Here is a 21,963-nt window from a genome sequence, read left to right as displayed (position 1 = left end):
ATGGCTTCTGAGAATCTCACTCATGTCACTGAGTTCATACTTATGGGGTTATCCCAACGTCCAGAACTGCAGGTACCACTTTTCTTTGTCTTCCTGCTCATCTACACACTGACAGTAGCAGTGAACGTGGGCATCATCATCCTCACTACCATGAACTCACGACTTCAAACTCCCATGTACTTCTTTCTCTGACACCTGGTTGTCATCAACCTTGGAGATGCTACTGTCATTGCTCCGAAAATGCTGGTCAATTTCTTAGTCAGTAAGAAAACCACCTTATACTATGAATGTGCCACCCAGCTGGGAGGATTCCTGCTTTTCATGGTTGCAGACATCTTCATGCTGGCTGTGATGGCCTATGACCGCTATGTGGCCATCTGCAACCCCCTGCTCTACATGGTGGTGGTGTCTCGGCACGTGTGCTTTCTGCTGGTCTCACTCACATACTTCTTCAGCTTTTTCACAGCCATCGTTGTGACTCCTTGTGTCTTCTCTGTGAGTTATTGCTCTTCCAATGTAATCAACCACTTTTACTGTGACAATGTCCCTCTGTTGGCATTGTCCTGTTCTGACACCTACCTCCCAGAAACTGTAGTATTTTTTTTTCCTCCGGGACAAACTTGTTTTTCTCTATGACTACTGTTCTTATATCCTACTTCAACATCATCCTTGCAATTTTGAGGATCCTTTCCTCTGAAGGAAGGAAGAAAGCCTTCTCCACCTGTGCTTCCCACATGATGGCCGTCACGGTGTTCTATGGTACACTTCTCTTCATGTACCTGCAGCCACGGACCAACCACTCGCTAAACACTGACAAGATGGCTTCTGTGTTTTACACCCTAGTGATACCAATGCTGAACCCTGTCATCTACAGCTTTAGAAATAGAGATGTAAAGTGTGCCTTGAAAGAATTCCTGAAAAATCCATGCCAACAGTTCAATCTAACATAAGCATATAACTACAAATCTGAATAAAATATTACATATGGTTACTTTTGTGATGATAGAATTGAATAAAATATCACTTCATTTTAGTTTCTCAGTACCATTCAAAGTAATGACAAATTTCATTTTCATCACAAACTCTCGAATATTCTTAAAACCAAAAGTACTCTAAAAGTTAAAAATGCTGTGTTTTGAATGTGAATAAATGCATTGGTACAAAGACAGATTGGAACACATGAGAAGTATAGCCAGTATCTAGAAAGAAACCACATATCCAGGAACATCAGAAATCAGAGTTAAGAATATACAGACTTCAGATCAACAATCTGCAGTCTTGGTTGGAACTAAATAAGAACCCGTGAAAGGAAAGTTCACTACACACAATGGGAATTTCTTGTTTACATGGACAGTTTCTGTAGTCTGTGATATTTATATTTTTTATCATCTTATTTATTCTTATCTCCTTACTATTCCTTCTGGAAACTCAACACCATCGTTCCTTCTTTTAATTTCTCAACTCCTGGAACTCATTCATAATCATTCACTTTGATTCTCTCAAGATTGTAAAAATGAATTCTAAACACTGTTTCTATTGCCAAGGCTTTTCTGATCCAGACTCTCTTTCATCTTCTTTTTCTTTGTGATTACTATTGAAAAAAAAACTAGTCATCCACAGAACCTCCTCATATAAAGGTACTTATACCAATAGATTTTTCCATGTAAAGTAACATTTATAATGGTTATTTTTTAGCAAAGTAATATTCTAATAGATAATCTTGATTCTTCACTTGAGTGAACCAGATTCCTGTTATTAGTAAAAAGAAACTTTTATGTTTGTCTATGAAATGATTGAAATGTAACATAGCAACTACTCAGAACACTATACATTTAATGTAAGCATTCCATGAAGTAATGAAGACCACCTTAAAATGAAACTGGGAAAAGAGAAAACAAACACTGTGTCCATGGTCCATTCACCCAAATGTGCCCCCATTATGTTTCAACATCGGACTCCAACTTCTCGTTACCTTTTCAATATTGGGTCACACCAGCTGCTTTACAGAGCTTCCAGACCCTTACTGTACTATTGATTTTTGCCCTGTTGTTTGGGGACTCATTTCCTTGGGTGGAGAGGCTCTCTCCTTAGTATACATTCTTCTTTGCTTGTAGAGATGGATGTAATTGTTTAATTATAAAACAGCTAATCATATTATCCAATATCATCTAGTCAATTCTTTTCTTTGTGTATATATATATTAGATATTGAACCATACAAAGTTGTACAACAAAATATGTATATGTGTGTTTATATGACTGTTTTCATTTTCATAACTGAGATAATTGAGCCTCAATAATTTTATCACACTAATAAAATAATTATCTAATTAATTTTAAATTAGAAACTTAAGACTTGTAATTGTTTTATTGCCATTTAATATGTGAATATTGTTAATTTTAGAAACTAATGTCATCTTTGTAAAATCAAAGCCTTTTCTGCTAGTTGAGTCCAGTGAAAGTAATTAAAAAATTGAGAAATTGCTGAAGAACTGCAGAAATTAAATAGAAAATTCAGAAATAATAGACAATAAAATTGACATTGAAATTAATGATCTCATTATGAATATATAAACAAAATACATAGGAGAGAAAACACAAAGAAACGCATGAAATATTGCAGAAAAATACATGTAACAATATTCAATGTTAATAATATGTAAGGAAATCAAAGCTAACTATAGTAAAAAAGAGAAGCTCAAAATATGTAGACGTTCATTAGTGTTCTGAATTCTCATTCTCAAAATTTGGTTTACAAATTGAAAATAATATATGTAAAATACTCTCAATATTCTTTTTTATTCATATTTTTAATTTTGTTCATTTATAAAAGTTTTTCAAAATAATCACTTTATGGTTTCTCCTGAATATTTTGTTCTCTCTTCAATAGCTGTTGTATTTTCCAGAGCAGTATGGTTTCTTTTTTTTATTTTTAATTTATTTATTTATTAAAGATTTCTGTCTCTTCCCTGCCGCCGCCTCCCATTTCTCTCCTCCTCCCCCAATCAAGTCCCCCTCCCTCATCAGCCCAAAGAGCAATCAAGGGTTCCCTGACCTGTGGGAAGTCCAAGGACCACCCACCTCCATCCAGGTCTAGTAAGGTGAGCATCCAAACTGCCTAGGCTCCCACAAAGCCAGTACATGCAGTAGGATCAAAAACCCATTGCCATTGTTCTTGAGTTCTCAGCAGTACTCATTGTCCGCTATGTTCAGCGAGTCCGGTTTTATCCCAGGCTTTTTCAGACCCAGGCCAGCTGGCCTTGGTGAGTTCCCGATAGAATATCCCCATTGTCTCAGTGTGTAGGTGCACTCCTCGCGGTCCTGAGTTCCTTGCTCCTGCTCTCTCTCCTTCTGCTCCTGATTTGGACCTTGAGATTTCTGTCCAGTGCTCCAATGTGGGTTTCTGTCTCTGTCTCCTTTCCTCGCCTGATGAAGGTTAATATTTAGGAGGATGCCTATATGTTTTTCTTTGTGTACTTCTTCTTATTTAGCTTCTCTAGGATCACGAATTATAGGCTCAATGTCCTTCATTTATGGCTAGAAACCAAATGTGAGTGAGTAAATCCCATGTTCCTCTTTTTGGGTCTGGCTTACCTCACTCATCAACATAGTAAAAACGGCAATTCTACCAAAAGCAATCTATAGATTCAATGCAATTCCCATCAAAATCCCATCAAAATTCTTCACAGATCTGGAGAAGACAATAGTCAACTTTATATGGAAAAACAAAAAACCCAGGATAGCCAAAACAATCTTATACAACAAAGGATCATCTGGAGGCATTACCATCCCTGACTTCAAATTCTATTACAGGGCTACAGTATTGAAAACAGCTTGGTATTGGCATAAAAACAGAGAAGTCGACCAATGGAATCGAATAGAAGACCCTGACTTTAACCCACAAACCTATGAACACCTGATTTTTGATAAAGGAGCTAAAAGTATACAATGGAAAAAAAGAGAGCATCTTCAACAAATTGTGCTGGCAAAACTGGATGTCAATCTGTAGAAGAATGAAAATAGATCCATATCTATCACCATGCACAAAACTCAAGTCCAAGTGGATTAAAGACCTCAATATCAGTCCAAATACACTGAACCTGATAGAAGAGAAAGTGGGAAGTACTCTACAACATGTGGGCACAGGAGACCACTTCCTACGTATAACCCCAGCAAGAACAGACATTAAGGGCCTCATTGAATAAATGGGACCTCCTGAGACTGAGAAGCTTCTGTAAAGCAAAGGACACTGTCACTAAGACAGAAAGGCAACCCACTGACTGGGAGAAGATCTTCACCAACCCCACAACTGACAAAGGTCTGATCTCCAAAATATATAAAGAACTCAAGAAACTAGACTTTAAAATGCTAATTAACCCAGTTATAAAATGGGGCACTGAGCTGAACAGAGAACTCTCAACAGAAGAAGTTCAAATGGCCAAAAGACACTTAAGGTCATGCTCAACTTCCTTAGCGATCAGGGAAATGCAAATCAAGACAACTTTAAGATACTATCTTACACCTGTCAGAATGGCTAAAATCAAAAACACCAATGATAGCCTTTGCTGGAGAGGTTGTGGAGAAAGGGATACACTCATCCATTGCTGGTGGGAATGCACACTTGTGCAACCACTTTGGAAAGCAGTGTGGCGGTTTCTCAGGAAACATACACCTGGACCCAGCAATACCACTCTTGAGAATATACCAAAGAGAGGCCTTATCATACAACAAAAGTATATGCTCTGTTATGTTCATAGCAGCATTGTTTGTAATATCCAGAATCTGGAAACAACCTAGATGACCTTCAATGGAAGAATGGATGAAGAAAGTATGGAATATATACATATTAGAGTACTACTCGGCAGTAAAAAACAAGGACTTCTTGAATTTTGCATACTCTCAATATTCTTAATTCTTAAAAAAAAATGGACATCCAGACAACAATAAAATGCAATTAATTGCAGTGATAGTGACTATTTTCAAAAGGAAAAACTTCTAGTGAGACTCTAGAGAAAGAGAATTCAAACACTGTAATCATCAATGTCAAATAGTGTATAATACATTAATAAAATGTATTAATTTTGACAATGTAATGGTTCCTCAAAAATTGAAGAAAGGCTGGGAATAGAGCTTAGCAGTATAGCCATTGTATACCATGAATACTAATCTGTGTTAAACCCATAGTGATGCAAATATAAATGAGAAATAAAGAGAACCATTACCAACTCTATAATTCCACTACTGTGTATTCAAGCAAACAATAGTTTGCCAATTTGTTGGAAACTTTCTTACATTCTCATGAATGTAGAAATATTTTTCACAGCAGCTATCATATGAACAGTTTAAACGTTCTTCTGCAGATTAGCAGATGAAAAATGCATAGTTATTTATTAAATATCATTAGCCACTAAAACATGAGATCATATCATTTGTAATTATTCAAATGATCATTGCAGATAGTAAGAAAAATAATCAGGGTACAGACAGACAAATATTGTACTTTAACATTAAAAAGAAAAATTGGAAAAATTCATTTCACTAGGAATTGGGGAGAATTATTAAGGTGGTAAGAAAAAATACAAGTCACAAAAATGGCACAAGGATATTCTTCAGTAACAGTAATATCCTGTTTCATATGAGACCAGGATACAATCAACGTAATGAATATGTCACCATGATGGAGGTTTATGGTAACAGCTATTACAATTAATATCAGCTAAATAATAATTAATATCAGCTGTAGCATAGATGAGAACACTACATAAAGCCTGATGAATATGTAGTAATCTTGAAAATCTGCAGGCATTAAACTCATACCAGTGGATTCTCTCTCTAACCCCTCTTTTCCTGCTGACCATGCATTTTTCTTGCCTGAGATTAAACAGGACTATTATTTTATGAAAGTCAATATCCTTCAAGAATATTTTTTGCAAAAATTAGGTATGGTGTATTGTAAATACCTGTATAGATAGATAATAGGCATATAAAGGAGATCTAAGGGATATGTGGATAGACTTTTTAGAGCATCTTTTTATCATTTTTCTCTCCTGTTTTAAAACTTTATTGAATGCATTCTTTACAATTTCAAGTGAATTCAGGAAGCTCTTCTTACCATTAGTCCGTTTTCTATCACTCTTGTCAGTACCAACCTTTCCTGACACTTCCCAATTTCTCATTCAATTCAAAACAACATTTTATCAGCTAAGGGATAGTGAACTACAGTGGTCAAATGGATTTTTCTAGTGCTTAAAGATACTTCAAACTATGGATATAGTGTGCATAGTAAGGCCAAATCAAATAAACTAATAATAAAGTAATAGTTATCTGTACAAAAGAAATGATAATTCATTATGTAAGTTAAGTGATTTTTGAGTCATAAAACTGAGAAAATTTCTTGTAAGATACAAAAACATTGTTCCTCTGTGTAATGATATTTTTTTCTGCATGTGTCATCATTTTTCTGATTAATTACTTCCCATATCAATTTTTTTCACATTTATTTTACTGAAAAATTTGAGCTTTCAAACTGAAAATAACCAGTAGAACCATTGATCACAAAACCAACTGATGGAGAAAATACATACTGTGAGAAGGATGCTATAGGACTTTGACAGCTTAAGGTAAAAAAAAATGTACATTTCACCCACGGTATTGTGAATCTTAAACCACATGTGAGACTTCCCCTCAATTTCTTCTCAGTCAATTCTATGGGACATACTTCATAAATATTAAAACTGAAGAATCCAAACAATCATACTTGGTACTAAATTTTTAGATGAGATATTATGGAGGATCCTAATACATTACATGTGTGCTTCATTAGATAGAGACCCACAACCCATCTAAATTATAATTTTGTCAAAATAAAGTTCTCTTAAACATGTTTTAAAATATTAAATGAAAACTAAAATAAAAATATAATTTTTTAAAATTCAAAGGAATAAGAGAAAGTCATTGCCATTTGATATATAATGCTACCATGATAATTACAACCACAACTTTTAACTGAAATGAAGACCTACTTTCTGAATTAGAACTAAAGCTTTAAGTCTGAGAAACAATTGGTTGATATATTTTATTATAATATGTTCTTTCATAAGAAGTATATTTCAACAACTGTATTTTCAGGTGAAAATAACCTGTTTTAATTTTTATGCACATGGATGTTTTTCTGCATGTATGGCAGTGTAAGCTGCCATGTGAGTGCTGAGAATTGAACTCTGGTCATTTGGGAGAGCAGTCAGTGCTCTTAACCACTGAGAAATCATTTTAGCCCTTTGAAAATAATCTTAGAAGATCAGTATTTTTACTCTAGGCTAAATATTTACCTCTAATGGATGTTTTAAATGATATTAAACATGATATTAGTTTTTCATTTGCAGTCAGTACATGACCGAAACCTTTGAAACTAGAAGCCAAAATTGGTCTCTTCTCCATTTCTTTTTCTCTGTTTAATTTATGATGGTTTAAAACAAACACACAAGAAAACAAATAAACAAAACAACAAAAAACTTGACCCACAGCATATGGGCATAAATACTGTATTGTAGAATATCAGTATTTGAAAAAAGAACTGTTCTGCCACATCTCTTTGATTTATTGTATGACAAATAAATATATAAAAATCTACCTTTCTTTATCTATTAGTATTCAATATCACAGTCTCACAGAAAATCTAGGTACTGTGTACCTTATATCCTAGGTACAATGATTTTGCTAAATATAAACACACAGAAGCTTTATTACTTGCAATATAAATAAATTTAATTTAAAGGTTTGACATTGTTATACATAGTCCTTGTCACTTTTTTCTTCCATTTATTAAACACAGATTATTTGTTCATGCAATGTAATATGAATACAGTTTTTTCTCTGTCTATTGTTTCTAGTTCTTCCCAACCTCCTCTTCCATTTGTATCTACTCCCTTTCTGTCTCTCATTAGAAAAGAAAAAGCTTCTAGAAGATAACAACAAAACATAATAATATAAAATACATTAAGATAAAATAAACTATCAATTCAAAATTGAACAACCCAAGCCAAAATAAAATAAAAAAAATCCCTAAGAAAAGTTTGAAGAATCGGAGACTCAACTCTTTACAAATGCAGGAGCTTCCTTAAAAGAATAAATAGAAAATTATACTCTATATACAGAGGACCTGATGATGACTCAAGTAGGCCCATTGCATGTTGCTTCGGTTTCTGTGAGTTCCTAATAAGTTTGCTCTGTTGTATGAAAAAGCCTTTTTTCTGCTGGTATTTTCAGTCTTCTCTGTCTCTCCCACTCATTCTGCCTCCTCTACTTCAGTGTTTCCTGAGGGGAGGAATTTAATGAAGAAACCTCATTTACAGCTGTGTGTTTGAAGGTGTGTGTGTGTGTCTCTTATCTGTCTATGACTCTGTGTGTAATGTATTGCTTTGGGTCTCTGTATTTGTTCCCATTGAATATAGGGAAATCTTCTCTGATGATGACTGAATTTGGCAACAATTTATGACTATAATAGAATAATCACAATGAGTCATTTTTTTTACGTTTATTTAGACCAGACGTATTTGTTTATACCTTAGGACTCTGTGCTACCTAGACTAGGGTTTTTTGTCACCCATGCAGTATCAGGTATGGGTTCCATCATATGGAATTGGCCTTGAGTCAAATCAAACTTTGCTTGGTTACTCCACAATCTTGGTGCCAAATTGCCCTAGCATAACTTACAGGAAAAAATAAATTGTGGATAAAATGTCATAAGGTTGGGTTGATGTTCACTCTTTTCTTCTGGTAACCTGCAGAGTACCTTTCCATGCCAAAAACACTAGAACATGAGGATGAAGGTTCTTTTTAGGCACCATCTTGACCTCCATTTTCAGTTAGTTGTGTGGGTGTTGTCTTTATCAATGTGGCCTTGCTGTTTTGTGGGAAAAGAACTATTGTCTTAGTAACAGCATAGGTCGTTTGGGGATTTCCATGAGACTCTTTGACCAACATCTCAATTATAGAAACATAGCGTAGTGGAAATTTCATTCACTATATGAAGGCAATCTTAATGAAATCTCCAAATAATGAGAGGGGTGTGTCCTTTCCTTTTCATTAAAGAAAATTTAAGAAGAGCGGGGAATGGGTTTCATCCTTGCCATTTCTTAATGTTGTAAATATGTTGAATCACATCCCAGATACAAGGAGGACAATAGGAAATGCAACTGATAGATCAGACCACCTGTTAGTCAAGAGAAAGGAAGTCATCAGTCAATAGAGGATCAACTCTCCAGATCTAGATTCTGTCATATTTTCACAAATTTCAAAAATATTTAATATTGGAGTAGAAAGAACAAAGAATTAAAAAAAATTTTCAAAAGGAGAAATCAGGAATTTCTAACTAACAGAATAACCATTGCTGTAAAATAAATATATGGTTTCTGGTAGATATTATCATAATTTTGTTCAATGAAATTAAATAAAATATTGAAAATAAATAATTCATAAATTATACTTAAGCAAAAGTTTATTCAAAAGGTATTAAATGACTTTGAAAATTAAAATACGTACTGTATCTACTTCATGAAGACACTTATTTCAAGTACTTTTGTCAGTTTTACAGTTGAGGTATTTCTCTATAAGGAAGAGATGAGTCATGAGAACTGATGAATTCTTGATAATTATAGATATACCATTAACCTGTCATTTACTGTCATTTTATTAAAAAAGTTCATAATACTAAACTCTTTTATCTTTAAAAGTAAACGTAAGGCATATGTAAATTGTTCTTTAACCAAAAACATGCAGCTTGCTTCAACACACGGTGGGAATCACTGAAAGTTACGTGGTTACACTGAGATGTGAATAAATGAATTACCAAAATATAAAAAGCTTACATATAGGTATATGAATATTTCAAGTTAAATATAATAATGGAGGAAATAAACTGAATGCTGTGTAAGATAATTTCTCAGCAGGGAAATCAATCGGTCCCTGGATCATTAACAAATACCCAGTGACATTGCTCTCAGGTCGAAGATGTTTTGGGAATAATCAAGAAATTGCATTCAAATTCTCAGATGCATAGTTTAAAAGTAAGAGCCATGTTGAAGCGAACTTGATTGCAGTTTGGTGGTTAACCCAACAGAAGAACACTAACCCTTTTATCATTCTAGGTGAGTGGTTTTAACCAGTCTTCACAGTATCAAATTAGATTGGCAGATTATTCCTGATGTCTTCAGTTTCAGATACAGCCACAATTAGGGTCATCATATTTAAACATGTATGTGCAATTTTTCACTTCCTAATCAGTCCTGCTTCTATTTGTTATTTTTACACTAATGAGAAATCTAAGAAAAATTGAGCATTTTTTTAATTTATCAAGTAGAATGCTAATGCAGAAAATATGTTGTTATCCATGTGTGTGTTTTAATCAGAGGGAGTATAATCTTTCCAATAAAAAGAGCTTTTAAAAGGGGTTTCCAGTTGTTAAGTGAAGTCATGTCACTTTCCCTAGTTTTTATGCAGTTGTATTTTTATTTTTTTCTTAAATTGTTTGTTTTACTAGTATTATACAATCCTAGATTTGTACCACTGTGACTCCATCCAAGAGCTGACAGAAACAAATTATAATGGTTTTGATATATGGTTGTAGAAAACACACCACTTAACAAAGAGAGCAACGGGGAGAGAGAGAGAGAGAGAGGGAGAGAGAGGGAGGGAGAGAGAGAGAGAGAAACAAGTGGAAAGAAAGCTCAAAACACTCAAAACATCTCAACATATCACAACATCTTTAAGGAAACTTCTAAGTTGTTGTTGCAGAGAACAGAGAACCTTGAGTCTTGACTTATTCACTCCAGTCCTTTATGACTTACATATTATTCTTTATTACCTTAAATCCCGCCCTCTTCTCAGCTACTTTTTACACTCTTAGCATTTTAGGGGGAAACACAATTCTCATATACACAAACATTTCTGCAGGGCAAGTGCAAAATGGCTCAACATAATGAGTGCAGAAAGTAGAGACAGTTATTCACAGCCATATCTACAGGAGGAAATGACAGAAAATCTCAAATGTAAGAATAAATTTGTATTTAGACTAACACAGATCATAATAACAGATGATAGATATATGGCAGGGTACCAAAATGTCAGTCATCTGAACACACAGAAGCTTAACCAAGCAGTTGAGAATCATAAATAATGAGGTATAATGGATAATTGAAATCTTAAAATAACTAATTTTGTGAATAACATAAAATGTTTAAGAAGAAATTATAAAAAATTTTGGAAATATAAGTAATTTTTCCCTGAAAGGAATATACTTAATAGCATTAACTATGTGTGTGTGTGCGTGTGTGTGTGTGTATATATAAATATATATATAGTGACAATTGGTAAAACTTATCCCACACAATTTTATCCTAAAGTTATGAATTACAGTAGCACAGATAAAATAGAACTTTTAATAAATTTATTTATTTATTTTACATCCTACCCAGTTTTCCCTCCCATCTATTCTCCCATTCCACCCCCTTCCCCTCTGCCCTCTTCCAATCCACTCCTCTTCCTCTGTATCTGTTCAGAAAGAATAAAATACATATAAGATGGCAAAAAATCTTAACATACACTGGGGGATGGGGCAACAATCTCTCCTGAGTTTTTCAGATATATTCAGTGAAATGTATTTCAGAAACAGGGATGCTTTTATTTCTGGCATTTTCAGCAATGTTTACACACCTAGGCTGCTGAGTCTGATGCAGATTTTAAGTAACTGATTATTTTTCCTTCTCTTGTACCTTTCTTTCTTTTCGTTGGCTACAATGTTATTCGTTTTTCTCACTTGTTCACCTCAGTTACTCTGCTTACTTAATTTTATAGTCTAGTTTAGTGGGATTGGTTGTTACTACCTACATAATGGGGAACCCATGTACTTCAAATCCTTTCCCCCAACCCTTGCTGTCTCCTTGGAATCCTTGCTTCTGTCAGGTACGAGTGAGACTGGTTAAGGATCCTTATTTTATTCCAGTCAGATCTGAAGGACAAAGGAGTAAGAAAGAAGCATAGGAGTGACATATTAGACCCTGCATATTCTAGCTACTCTGGAGGCTGAGGCAAAGACATCATTATTTTCACAACTAAGTGAAACTCTGTCAATGATAAATAAGCAAAAGACCACGGTTATAGCTACATTTTTCTAGATAAATATCATGTTCATTAGGAAATTCTATAAAGTTAGCATATTATGATCTTGTTAGGAAAGGAATAGATTTATCTTATTTTTGTATTGATCACAGCAGCATGGAGGAAAATAGAGGTCAATATGTCGAAGGACATACACAAGAAATAAAAAATAAATTTTGCATTTTCAGATCGGTGAAAACCAAAAGAACAGATATCACAACAGAACCAATCTTCACGACAGAACTGAAAGAGAAGAAAGTTAATTAGGGACTCGGTAGGGTAAAAAGGATGAAAGATGGGGAAAATAGAGATGGACTTCAAAGCAGAGTAGAAGAAATTGCCATGAACTTAAATGCAGTTGGGTAGCATTTCTATTGTCTAAAAGAATCCCTTACTTGTATGCATGCAGTAACAATTTGTGGAAATGAGACCACAAGTTTAAAGGGGAAGGTGGTGGTTACATGGTATAATTTGAAGGGAGGAACGGAAAGTCCAGAAGGCATAACACTATTACTTTCTGTTAAAATCAAACAAAAAGAACATAAAAACACAGTACTCTCTTATACAATGTGACAAATTCTGAATTTTTAACAGGTGACTTCCTGAATCTCAGTGGTCTTTGAAGATCCCTCCAAGTAAATATTTCCTTAGGAGTCTAGATGGAGAAGCAGAACTTCTCTGTGCTGGGTGAGTTCGTTCTCATGGGTGTCACAGACCTCCCTGAACTACAGGCTCCTTTTTTTGTACTGTTCTTTCTCATCTACATTGCCTCCATGGTGGGAAATTTGGGCATGATCATCCTCACCAAGCTGGATAACAGGTTACTAACACCTATGTACTTTTTTCTCAGACATCTGGCTTTCATTGATTTTGGTTATTCAACAGCTGTGGGACCCAAAATGTTGGTAAACTTTGTAACAAGAGAAAATACTATCCCCTACAACTGGTGTGCCTTTCAGCTCTCTTTGTTCATCTTCTTCATCATTAGTGAGTTATTCGTACTGGCAGCAATGGCCTATGACCGCTATGTGGCCATCTGCAGCCCCCTGCTCTATACAGTCATTATGTCTCAGAAAGTGTGCTGGGTATTGGTGATAATTCCCTATCTCTTCAGTGCCTTTCTCTCTCTGATCACCACTATCAAAATTTTTATTTCATCCTTCTGTGGCCATAATGTCATCAGTCATTTCTACTGCGACAGTCTTCCTTTGTTAACCTTGATCTGTTCAGGCACAAGGGACATTGAACTCATCATATTGATCTTCTCAGCATTTAATTTGGTTTCATCCCTTTCGGTGGTACTTGTGTCCTACATATTGATTCTGGTGGCCATCATCAGGATGAACTCCGCAGAGGGCAGACACAAGGCTTTCTCTACCTGTGGCTCTCACCTGACGGTGGTAGTTATTTTATATAGTACTCTGTTTTTCATGTATGTACAGCCCAAATCTAGTCACTCCTTTGAGACTGATAAAATGGCCTCCGTGTTCTACACCTTGGTAATCCCCATGCTGAATCCCATTATCTACAGCTTGAGAAACAAAGAGGTAAAAAATGCCCTTCAGAAGCTATGGAAAAAACGTGTGTAAACCGTGTGTTTGAAATGCAATAGAAAGTGGAGGTAGCTTACATCAGAAAGCTTGCCTAACATGTGCAAATCCATGCTTAAAATCTTGAGTCTTATAAGAATTAAATATTTGAAACAAAATTAGACCCAAACTGTGTATCTAATAAATTCGATTATGTACAAGTACATATAATATTACTAGACTTGTAAATGCACTGGACATAGTGAATTGAAATGTTTTTCTTGTCTTCAATATGCAGTTTATAAATACTGGTTCTCATTTGGTATTAATCTTGTTTTCACAAGTTCCATGCAAGTGCCTGAATTCTGCCACTCTCCTTATATTGACTCTGCCCCTGGTGAAATGGAAAGGACATATTCATGTATGTACCTCACTTTAGACTTTCATTTGGCCAAAGACATCTTAATGTATTGAAATGTGCAGTTTTTCTTTCCTATGTGACATCCATATAGAAGTACATATCATGTACTGACATGCTGATATGTAAAAATATTATCCCTGTTCTATGTTCTATACATATACTTTGCAAAAAGTATTGATATAATACTAAATAATCAAAAATATAAACAAGATCTGATCCATTTATTTGATTCTTGAATATCTGCGCAGAGAAATCAAAACACAGGCTAAAGCATAGGCATCTGAATGTCAGTGTTTGCGCTCACATTTTTACAGCAGCCAGAACAAGAAATCAGTGTCACTTTCAACAGCAGCTGGATGGATAAAGACATGTGCTCCATATACACAATTATCTTGCGCATGAAGAAGAGGGAGATTATGTCAGAAATGAGCATTTACAGCACTGGAGATCATTGTTTTAAGCAATATAAGCCAAACTCATAAAGATGAGTATTTATAATTCATGTTATGTGAATCTTTTAAAATTTATAAAAGTAGAAATGAGATCATTAGGAAATAGAAAGTTGAACAGTGAGCAGGGAAGGTGGATGAGGGTGCGTTATATGATAGTAAGTAAATAACATCAAAGGATGATATATATATACATATATCTACATGTATGTGTGTATGTGTGTGTACGCCACACTCACATACAGTGTGTAGTGTGTGTGAAAAATAATAAAAATATTGTTTTGTAAAAATTCACATGTATTAACAAAATCAATAAATGTATCAATAATTAGTAGACTTTATGGTCTATTATGTCTCTTATGAATAATCGCCACCTTTATTTCCATTAAGTTTAGTAGTTACAATTTAAACAAAGACATATATGATTTGATTCAGGAAGCAAAACTTCAAGTGCAAACAGATACTGCTTAAACATGACTTGAACAAAGACAACAATAGACATGCCAAAGAGAACAGGGGAAACCCCCATGTTCTCAAGATTAGGAAAAGAGAAGTTCTCAGGGAATTGCATAGCAATTGGTTATCTAACACCAAGTGGTCAGCCCTGAAAACATACATAAAAATTAATTTTATGGACTGAGGTTCTTTTTAGAAATATGTATGTATATACATATACATGTATGCATGAAACAATTAATAAAAAGAAGCAATGAATTAGAAAGAGACAAATAGGAATATATGAGAAGTTTTAGAGGGTGGAAGGAAAATGAGAAATTCTCTATATAAAATTTCAAAAACAAAAGAAAAATGAATGATATAAAAACAAGATTGCTCATAAGCTATCAAAGAAATTATGAGCTAAAATTTTAAATGTAAATAAAGTTTATTACACAAATAGAATATGTTCATAATAGCAAAGATAAATTATCCACACATGTCACAGATAGACTTCGTTTTTGTTCTTGAAACCACTGTATCAGCCATGTTGAGAGCCTCAAGCACAACTTTGTTCCCCAATGTTTGCTGAAGGCAAGCCAACTTCGAATGGCTGCCATATGAACCTGACATATTGGCATAATCTATATCTCCCACATCCATGATAGCTAGCACTCATGAGTAATTTTTCATATAAACAAAGCTCTTTGTACTCTAATTATCATTGAAGAGCCAACCTTACTATGTAGCCATTAAAATGTCAGGTATACCTCAGTAAAGCCAACCTGTGAAGTTATATTCCTTCTTTTGAGTTTTGTTTCTTGATGGCAAGAAGAGTGGGCTGAATTTGTTCAGGTGACCATCCATGTGTGTTAGCCCCAAACACAGTTGAAAATATTCAGATGGTAGGTGAAGAATTCAAAAAGAGCACTGAGTTGGAGAAGATCTGAAAGTGACAAAACAAATTTAATCAGAATACATTGTATTGAAATCTCAGAGAACTAATAATTCTTTTGATCAACAAGAGACCAGAGCCAAAGTGTGAGGACTTCAGACAAGTGTGGAGTGTTGAGAATATAAACAACTATAAACATGCCATGAAGGCAAGAGACATGGCCTTGGGGCTGAAGAAAGATAAGAATGAGACATAAGAAAAGTGCCATGTCCCACAAGAATTATCACAGAAATTATATGAGACTTAACAGATGAGGACTGAATACTGGAGATGCCACATTGTAAGTTTAGAACTATGGACTCGCTGCTGACACACAGGGCCCACACTTGTAATGTTGACAATAGAGAGGCTAATACCATAAGCTCAAGAGCTATCTACCCCAAGAGTTACATTTTTCTTATAAGCAAATATATTCTGAACTAAACAAAAACATAAAAAGAAACACCTCAGACAACTGGTAATACAATCATCATGGAGAACAGTTTGGAGCCCCTACCATCAAAACAAAATATGGAGGAATAGGTTAAGCATTGTATGACCCAGTTATTTCAGTTCAGGTTGTATATACAAAGGAAAATAAAAAATAAGCATATCCAACAAATACTGGTATACCCATGATAATGAAGATTTTTGTAATCTAATGCACATAAATAGATGAATGGTTAAACAATGTATGTATGCATGTATGTGTGTACATGTATAATGTTCTGTTATTTGTTGCAAAATAAATAGATCTGGACCATGTTTTGTAATATGATACAACTCAAACACTCAAAGACAAATAAGAAAGTCTCTTCACATATAAGAAAACTAGAAAAGTGAATCAACATAAATTACTAGATTGTGTGAAGGACGGAAGATGGAAGATAGTAACTAAAATGAGTTCAAAAGTACTAAATCTCTAGATCACAAAGCTATATGTCTCAATGACCTACAAAAATCTATATTAATTACTTTTCTGCTGCTACAATAAAAATCTACAATCAAAGTGATAACAGTCCATCATGGTGGAGAAATGGGAGGCAAGATGGTTAGAAAAGAAGCTGAACTCTCACATCTCAAACACCAGGACCAAGGAGAGAGAGGAGAGAGAGAGAGAGTGTGTGTGTGTGTGTGTGTGTGTGTGTGTGTGTGTGTGAGAGAGAGAGAGAGAGAGAGAGCAAACTGATAACTGAGCAAAGCTTTTTGAAATTTCAAAGCCCACCCCCAGGGTTGTACTTCTTCCAGCAAGTCATCAATGTGTCTTAGACTCTTAGACATACTGATACAGACCACTAACTAGGAACTCCGTGTTAGATGCCATAGCCCACTGAGGAAATTACCCTCCAAACCACTTGCCGGAACTTTGCAATCTTGTGGTGATGCGCAAATTAATGGAGATGGGTTAAACTAAGTTATAATACTTAGAAAATAAGAAGCTAGAGCTAACGGGCCAAGCAGTGATTTAAATAATACAGTTTCTGTGTAATTTTTTTTTCAGGGCTGAGCAGCCAGGAACCAGCAAGCATCTCCTACAACAAAATAGAATATATTTTACAGGTGAAGTGGTGGTGGGTGATATTAGGAACAGGAGGTATCAGCTGTATGCGGAGAAAATATTGGAGGAAACAATTGGGGCGGGCATTTCTAGCATGATGTAGAAACCTAAGGCAGCGGATAATCCATGGAATCGATCAGTGTAACCCTAGCCAAGAGAACTAAACATGGAGCCTGAATTGGCCATCTTCTGTAACCAGGCAAGATCTCAAATGGAAAGATTAAGCTACCAACCCAGCCCCAAAACCTGTAGTTTTCCTGCTTGCAGAGAGATCTGAAACAGGAGCCTAAGAAAATTCTCATCAAAAAGGCCAGGGAGATCTCATCCAGCAACTACTGGGAGCAGATGCAGAGTCTCACAGCAAATCCTTAGGGGAAGCTCCAGCACTTATGAATATGAGGAGGAAGAAGGATAGGAAGAATCAGGGGGCTCACAAACACCAAGAGAACATAGCTCACAGAATAGATTAACCGGGATTCACAGAGGCTCAAAGACACAAAATCATTTTAAAATAAAATTTATAAAATGAATCAAACTCTGAAGTTCAACTAAGAATATGAAAATCTTAATTAACTCCACTTTATCAGCACATATTTTACTCATGTAATGTGTGGAAAATTCATATTTTTATCTTACAACAATTGTCACAGATATACATTAAAAATTATAAATAAACAAAGACATATTGGAATGTATATTTACTGTAAAGTATTTGTAAAAGTGAGACATGGAAAGAATGGCTAAAATCAAAAACACCAATGATACCCTATGCTGGAGAGGATGTGGAGTAAGGGGAACTCTCATCCATTGCTGGTGGGAATGCAAACTTGTGCAACCACTTTGGAAATCAGTGTGGCGGTTTCTCAAAAAATTGGGAGTCAACCTACCTCAGGATCCAGCAATACCACTCTTGGGTATATACCGAAGAGATGCCCAATCATACTGCAAAAGCATTTGGTCAGCTATGTTCATAACAGCATTATTTGTAATAGCCAGAACCTGGAAACAACCTAGAAACCCCTCAATGGAAGAATGGATAAAGAAAGTGTGACACATCTACACATCAGAGTACTATTCAGCAGTAAAAAAAAAAAAAATGACATCTTTAATTTTGCATGTAAATGGATGGAAATAGAAAACACTATCCCGTGTGAGATAACCCAGACCCAAAAAGATGAATATGGTATGTACTCACTCATTAGTGGATTCTAGCCATAAACAAAGGACATTGAGCCTATAGTTCGTGATCCTAGAGAAGCTAAGTAATAAGGTGAACCCAAAGAAAAACATATAGTTATCCTCCTGGATATTGGAAGTAGACAAGATCACCAGGCAAAGGTTTTCTAATTGTTGCCATATAATCTTTATTATTGTTATATTGAACTATTTTTTGTGTATAAAAATGTAAGTAATGGTGTGTGGATTTGTATACCTATCTTTCACTTTTGTAACTAATTTAAGGTTTCTCAAATATAAAAAATATAAACATTATTTAAAGTATTTGTATAAGAGTAATCTTTATTACTAGCTATATTACTAGCAGCTAGCAACTCCTGTTGCTAACGTAGGCATAAAAATGCATCTTCATTAGGATACCATCAATATATCTTGCGCATACAATGATTTGGTTCTAAATATCTGAGTTATTGTTGGGTAGAGTTAATGAAGAACAATTAATGAAGAAAGAAGTCTCCTACAGCTCTCCTTACATGGGAAAATAAGTGTCTATTATATAATTCTCAAATGTCTCATGAGCTCTGCTTGAAGGTTTCCAATACCCAGACAGAATTAGCAAATCACTTGCATTTGCCTCAGGAAGATTCCCAAGTGGGGATGAATACCCATAAAATCATTCTAACGGAACTGAGAACACGCCGGGAGAATGTAAAAAAGAGTCTTCATTAGAGGTGAGTAACCTATATCTGTTTCTGAAAATCCTCCTGGAGTCCAAGTGACAACCTGTTAGAGGTTTCAGAAATCTGGAATTTATGGTGTTTCAACAATCTACTTTGAAAAGTAAAGTAAAAAACAACAATTTTGGATGAATTCTGCACAAGGTATAGACAGAAAGGAGCCCATCTTTATTACTCTTTTATAACTACTTCACAGAACCATTTGTTGAAGTGACTAGTCTTTCTATACTGGGTGGCTTTGGCATAATTTAGACATGCATGTATAGACTTAGCCCATGTACTTACTGTAGTCTGTAATTTAAGTCTCTACTCTGGGAAACACTTTGCTTGCTTTATTAAGGTGTTAAAAAATAAGTGCTGAATTCAGAATATGTGAGTATTCTAACTCCTTATTTTTCCTATTTGCTTATTTTGACTACTTTGGAGACTTCTTTTATTCCATGTAAATTTTATTATTGAATATTTTGTTCCTTTTATATCTGCCATAGAGAATTGATAAGATGGTTAGATTTCTAGATAAGCTTCATATTAACATCAGTTAAAACAGTTCTCCAATAAATAAATAACATTATCACTCATTAAATAATTTTCTTTATTTCATCAATGTTTAATACTTTATTATAGACCTCCACGTGAAGCTTTAAAGTATGTCTATTTCCTAATTAATAAAATAAGTAGCACACCTGTCAGCTTAATATTCTTAAAACAGTTTAAGCAAATTTTCTCCCACTGATAGAAGATTGTTCACTGAAGTATATACTTTTGTGCTCGTCTTTTAGTTATATTTTGCAGTTATCTTATATAACAATGAAATGACCTATGTCAGAAGTTTCATAATTTATATCTGCATTATTAATTTATAAAACAATTCTTTCATTGATTTAGGTTTCAAGACTTCTGTTAAAATATGAATGATCAAAACACAGTAATATTATGCATATGCTTTAATATTTAACCATAATATAATGCATGTTCATTCTATATAATATAAAATATATTGAATATAAACATAAAATACAAAGTTATTATGGTTGGAGTCTAATGTATTTAATGATTGTCTTTATATTTCTTACCAGTATTGGTTTCCTGAGTAGTCAACATGGATACATACAATCTTACAGTGCTGAAGTATTTTGTTCTAACTGGAATCACAGATCTTCCAGAGTTGGAGGCCCCCTTATTTGGACTCTTCCTCATTGTGTACATGATCTCTGTGGTGGGTAATTTGGGCTTGATCATCCTCACCAAAATAGACTCCAGGCTTCAGACACCTATGTACTTCTTCCTCAGACAGCTGTCTTTCACCGACCTTGGATATTCATCTGCCGTGGGGCCCAAAATGTTAATCAACATTGTTGTTGATCAACCAACAATTTCCTATAATTGGTGTTCAATCCAGCTGACCTTCTTCAGTATGTTTATCACTACTGAGGTGTTTGTCCTGTCAGCCATGGCTTATGACCGCTATGTAGCCATTTGCCATCCACTGCTGGACACAATCATCATGTCACCAAGATTATGCTATGTGCTGGTGGCAGTACCTTACCTATATAGTATTTTTATAACTTTGTTGACAGTTATCAAGATTTTCATTTCATCATTTTGTGGCCAAAATATCATCAGACATTTTTACTGTGACAGTCTTCCATTGATATCATTGCTGTGTTCAGACACACACGAAATTAAACTGATAATTTTAATCTTCGCAACTTTTAATTTGGTTTCTTCTCTTTTAGTGATCTCCATATCCTACATCCTGATACTTGTAGCCATTATCAGAATGAACTCTTCAGAAGGCAGACACAAGGCCTTCTCTACCTGTGGGTCACATCTGACTGTGATAGTTATATTCTATGGGACTCTATTTTTTATGTATGCACAGCCAAAATCCACTCACTCCTTTGAAACTGGTCAAATGGCCTCTGTGTTCTATACACTGGTGATCCCCATGCTCAATCCCATTATCTACAGTTTGAGGAACAAAGAGGTGAAGCAGGCCTTTCATAGGAAATGGGAAATGTGTTTGAATATTCTACTTAAACTGTAAATGTGTAGGATATAGGAAAAAAATACATGGTAGCTTATATGTAGTATGACTAATATTTCCTTATCTGGGTAATAGTCTCTTGTGGAATAGCCAAGGCTCTACATAATAAGTCCAGGTATAGAGAAAAACAGTGATTAATTCACATTGATAACTTTTATATGACATTTATTTGTACAGTTTGCAATGTAAAGTTTTATTTGAATTCCACTTCCAAAGATCATGCAATATAGTCTGTTTCTTGTTCCCTCCAATAAACCAGTTAAGCGAAAAGTACGATCCCTTCATTGTACACTTTATCCACAGTGCTCTAACACCTAACACTGTAAAATATGAAGCTTGCATATTTACATAATCACATGAGTTCATATAAAATTCTGCTAGAGATCTCAGATAATGAAAGACAAGAGGAGCAAAGGCAACTATATCTGTCTCTGAGACATAAAAGGAAAAATAATGGGACAAAGAATAATCTGGGACAATTTTTATGTGTGGAATCTGAATGCTCTCAACAGGTACTGACTGCCT

The 21,963-nt window shown here is 34.7% G+C and overlaps 2 protein-coding genes and 1 pseudogene across 2 annotated transcripts; all 3 read left to right on the top strand.

The window, feature by feature from the left end:
- Positions 1–950, top strand: LOC121466342 (annotated as a pseudogene).
- Positions 951–12,811: 11,861 nt separating this feature from the next.
- LOC121466341 (olfactory receptor 8K3-like) lies at positions 12,812–13,741 on the top strand. The gene has a single exon (XM_041680005.1). The coding sequence runs from the start codon at positions 12,812–12,814 to the stop codon at positions 13,739–13,741; it is 930 nt and encodes a 309-aa protein (XP_041535939.1).
- Positions 13,742–20,490: 6,749 nt separating this feature from the next.
- LOC121466496 (olfactory receptor 8K3-like) lies at positions 20,491–21,438 on the top strand. The gene has a single exon (XM_041680231.1). It carries the CDS (start codon positions 20,491–20,493, stop codon positions 21,436–21,438), a length of 948 nt encoding a protein of 315 aa, XP_041536165.1.
- Positions 21,439–21,963: the final 525 nt, after the last annotated feature.

The sequence above is a fragment of the Microtus oregoni genome, unplaced genomic scaffold (assembly GCF_018167655.1).
Source record: "Microtus oregoni isolate MIOR12 unplaced genomic scaffold, Mior012 000033F_ref0000390, whole genome shotgun sequence".
NCBI classification, from domain to species: Eukaryota; Metazoa; Chordata; class Mammalia; order Rodentia; family Cricetidae; genus Microtus; species Microtus oregoni.
This window is presented reverse-complemented; position numbering and strand designations above follow the sequence as displayed.